The 4,549-nt window shown below is 54.8% G+C and overlaps 1 protein-coding gene across 1 annotated transcript; it reads right to left on the minus strand.

The window, feature by feature from the left end:
* Nucleotides 1–2,398: 2,398 nt before the first annotated feature.
* Nucleotides 2,399–4,295, minus strand: LOC119318884 (peptide-N4-(N-acetyl-beta-glucosaminyl)asparagine amidase A-like). The gene has a single exon (XM_037593447.1). It carries the CDS (start codon nt 4,254–4,256, stop codon nt 2,607–2,609), a length of 1,650 nt encoding a protein of 549 aa, XP_037449344.1. The 5' UTR covers nt 4,257–4,295; the 3' UTR covers nt 2,399–2,606.
* Nucleotides 4,296–4,549: the final 254 nt, after the last annotated feature.

Consider the following 4,549-nt stretch of genomic DNA (forward strand, 5'->3'; position numbering starts at 1 on the left):
GGAGAGGCCAAGGCAGCGGTGGGGTGGCGTCTCCGGGAGGCGACGTCGCGGCAAAAGGGGGGCTCTGCCCCGATCCAGACGAGGGAGGGGAGAGAGGCATGGGGGGGGATCAGGAGAGAGGGGATCAGGGTGTGGGGAACGTGGGGAGGAAGTGGGTTCGGTAGTGGGCTAGGGTTTGCGGGTAGTGGGGGGGGTTATGCGAGGATAGATGGGCCGACCGGGTTGGGCTGGCCGACTGGACCGGCCTGTTGGCTAGCTGGGCCAGTTGGCTCAGTTGGCCCAGGGGTCTCCTCTCCATTTGATTTTCTAATTAAAACTTTGCTATTGTTTTCTATTAAACTGTAAATAGTTTTGTTAGATAAGAGACTTGTCTCATAAAACAAGCAAATTATTTCTACGAGTCACAAAATGTTCGAGGCCAAAATGAGTTGTCTAATCATTTCTAGAAATTGAAAAGGCCAATTTTCAATGTTGGCAGACCACTAAATAAATTCCCAGGGGCACTTTGGAATCCCAAAAGAGGTTGGTTCCAACATGATAAATAACCAGAGATTATTTGCCACACTTTGAACATTTTAGTTTTCATGTTTGGCAAATTTGAATTTTTGACTTTAATTTGGATTTGAATTAGAATGGTGATTTGGATCAAGTGAAGATTAACAACAGTAACATGATGACATGGCACCATTAACAGGTGACTACTGTAGCATGACATTTGGGGGTGTTACACTAACCCTAGCGGGATGAACCCTAATCCGTGGGGGAGGCGAGAGGCGAACATGCATACCAGGCTAGTGACTTCTTCGCCGTCCGAAGAAGAGCTCGAGGACTGGTCGCTCCAAGAAACCATGGCGGAGCGGCGAAAGGCGGCGAGTCGACAGTGGCGGCGCCGGCGGTGGTCGGGGTCGAGAGAGAGGAGAGCGAGAGTGATGAACTGGCTGGTCTGGTTCGAACACCGACCGGTGTGGGCAACTTAAACGGGCGCGCCGAAACGGCCGTCTCTCTCCGTCTAACGGCGTCCATCAACACGCGCCACGTCAGCCCGACAGGCGGGACCCACCTGTCGGATTCGCTATTTTCTGGGCTAAAACGCAGCATGAGTGCTCCGTGTTACAGATTAGCCCCATTGTTGGTAGTTTTTTGTGAACTGCCTCAAATATGGTACCGATCTGTTACCCTAGCCCATAATGTGGTGGTTTTGAGTAAATAACTAAGGATGGCAATTTTATCCATGGACATGGATACCCATGGATATCCAACCCGAATGGATAGGGTTTGGATATGCTTTTGCGCCCATGGGTAGCGTCCAAACCCGATCCGATTACTCGTGGATAGGGCATGGACATAATCTTGTACCCATGGATATATCCAAATTCGACCCGATCGTCTGACTTAATGAGCAATATTCTGCTATCCCTACCCCATAGTCACATGTTCCACTATAATTTTATCCTTTATCTAAAACATCCAAAAGAAATTACACAATCCCCACCGAAACATACTCCAACGCACCTTCTCATCCTATTATCTACACTAATTAAATGACTTGTCATTGAGAATCAGTGCCATCTTCTCGGGTTACTCCTCTCATAGCCCTAGAGGAGGTCGCCGCTGCCAGCCGCTACCCCCACGTAAGGTGGATCTCTGCAGCAGCCACTACTGGCCTGCGACAACCCAGCTCCATCTTCGCTTTTCCACACACACATTGATGCATGGCCGCAGTAGTGGGACAATGCAAGGGCTATGACTGCACGGCAGGGAGTGAGCACGCCAATGCAGAGTGCACATTGTGCAATGAGTTATGTCTTATGTATAGGTCTTGAGAGGACCCGATGGATATTCAATGGGTATGGATATCCATCGGATTTGGACATGGTCACAATTTTTCGCCCATGAATTTTTTCATGGATGGGCTGAGACTACCTTCGTGGATATGGATATGGATTTGGTATTGTTCAACTCGATCCAAACCCGACCCATTGCCATCCTTATAAATAACTCTCGAGAATGTCATCTACTGTATGTTCCTTCTATTTTTTACATCTGCACTACACTGCTCTACTCTTAGACCACTTAATACACTTGTTTATCCACATTGCTACTCCCTCCGTTTCAAATTATTCGTCGCAGAAATGGATGTATCTAGAACTAAAATACATCTAGATACATCCATATCTGCGACAAGTAATTCGAAACGAAGGGAGTAGATGCTAATGTTACTCGTACCTAAGAAATGGTATTTCCGTTTTTGTAAACTACACACAGACACACACACACACAGAGATATATCGTATTAATCATAATTTTTCTTTTGCAGTGTCTATATGATGGTGCTCCAAAAGGCCCTCAGATAAGAGATTTAGAGCATGGTGCTGACATGGTTGTTGCAACTCCTGGAAGGCCGAATGATATTCTGGAAATGGGGAAAGTGAGTCTGAGTCAAATAGCATATCTTGTTCTTGATGAAGCTGACTGAATGCTTGATAAGCCACAACTAAGAAGAAGAAAAAAGCGAAAACATCTGTCACGGAGAATCACTGAACGAACCACCTGTTACTCGTTATCGTATATCACCGTACACTTTATTTACTGCTTGATCCTGTAGATCAACGCAATGACCCCTTCACGCACGCCTCACTGGACTGGTCCGACACGATGTTGTAACCGCTGCTGGTCACGTTCCTCAGGTAGCACCCGTCGGTGGCCTCGTACCTGTACGTCTGCCGGACGCCCCGCGACGCCCCGGCGACGCTGCTCCGCCGCGTGTTGCGCAGCGACTGGTACCTGGGCCCCGACGACCACCGGCCGGCGGCTACCGTCGTTTCCTCCAACCCGTGCGTGACGGTCACCTGGTCCGCTCCTGAGTCCAACAAAAGCGGGAACCTCCGGCGCGTCTGCACCGAGTAGTACAGGACGCCGGCGAGGTCCGTGGCGGCGACGCCTGCGTGCGCGACGGTCGTCTGGTTCACCGTCTCGCCATCGTTGGTGTTGGTGTTGGTGTTGTCGAAATGGAACGTCTGCGTGGCGTTCGTCGTGATGTTCCCGTACGACGACTTCACCCATCCGGTCGCCGACACCTGCCGGCTCGCCGTCGTGCGGAAGGACGTCGTCGCCGCCGCTAGCTCCGGCGCCACGTAGCTCACGAGGGCCGCCGCCGTCGCCGTGCTCCCAGGGTCCAGCCAGAGGTGGAGGTTGGCGTCGACGTACCACACGTCCACGGCGTTGGTCACCGCGAACGCGAACGCGTGCGCCTTGCCGTCCAGCATCTTGCCCAGCAACGGCGTCACCTCGACGTCGTACGTCGGGAGGTTGAAGGAGCCGATGCCGGTGATGGGCTGCCATAGGAGGGGGTTGATGCCGCCGGTGAAGATGACGGGGAACGGCCACGCGGCGCCGGCGAGGACCCCGTCAACACGGACGGTGACCTCGCGGAACGGGCCGTTGGCGTCGGCGCCGGGCTGGTTTGTCCACCAGAACTCGTCGTCCCCGTGGAACGAGACGTAGAGTTCGAGGACCGCGCGGTAGGTGTTGGATGGCAGCGCGACGCTCTTGGACGCGACGTCGGTGGCGTTCTGGATCTTGTACCAGAGCCCGTCGTTGAGAGGCAAGCCTCTGGACATCGGGACGATGAGGTCGGCGGGAGCCACAGCGGGCGGCGGCCTCGTCGGCGTGCGGCGGAAGTAGAGGTGGAGCGTGACGTTGGCGTAGTACACGCCGGTGTACTGGCTGTTGACGAGGTTCTCGACGAAGACGGCGAGGGTGGAGTTGCCGGCGGCGAGGAGGGACGCGTGCCTGGTGACGTCCTTGGAGACGGACCAGACGACGCCGTTCTGCAGCGGCTCGGCGGTGCTGCCGCGGAGGAGCTCGGCGCCGCCGAGCCAGACGCCGAAGATCCTGTCGAACTGGACGCCCCGGCAGGTGGCGCGCCACTCGAGGACGGCGAGGGAGACCGCCGAGGCGCCGCCGCGGCCCAGGCAGGGCGGCGGGGAGTACGCGGCGGTGGCGGGCGGCTTGGTGAAGGTGTACGCGAAGGAGCCGGATAGCAGGAGCGTGGAGCACGGGCCGGAGCTGCCCGGTGGCGGGCGGAGCGGGCGGGCCACCTCGAAGAAGGTGGTTGGCCGCGACGCGCCTGCCGGAGACGGCGCGACCGCGGCGATGTCGACCGGGGACTTGCGTAAATTACGACGAGGTGAGGCGACGGTGGCTGCTGGGACCAGACAAAGGAGAAAGACAAGGTGAATGCAGGACGCGGCCATGGTTGAGACTCGAGACCAGAGTGGAGGCAATGCTTCCTGACTGCGTGTAGCCGGGAGTGTATCTCGTAAGATCAGGAGCTTGGCTTAAAACTTTATTATTGCAAACATGATGAAAAGGACGGACCAATATCAGGTCAACGTCAACCTCCATTCATGGACGACCTGGAAAGTCTTTCAAAATTCAAAGTCTTGCATTGATGCAAATTGAAATCGGTGGCCATACGGACACCGGCTCAAGCGGGGTCTCCCCGTCTAGCGCCTACCAATGAAAAATCGAGCCCTCGTCCAGTGAC

This window comes from Triticum dicoccoides, chromosome 6A (genome assembly GCF_002162155.2).
Source record: "Triticum dicoccoides isolate Atlit2015 ecotype Zavitan chromosome 6A, WEW_v2.0, whole genome shotgun sequence".
Taxonomy (NCBI): Eukaryota; Viridiplantae; Streptophyta; class Magnoliopsida; order Poales; family Poaceae; genus Triticum; species Triticum dicoccoides.

Coding starts and splice junctions, on each gene's coding strand:
- LOC119318884 (XM_037593447.1), bottom strand. CDS start 4,256: ATGGCCGCGTCCTGCATTCACCTTGTCTTTCTCCTTTGTCTGGTCCCA.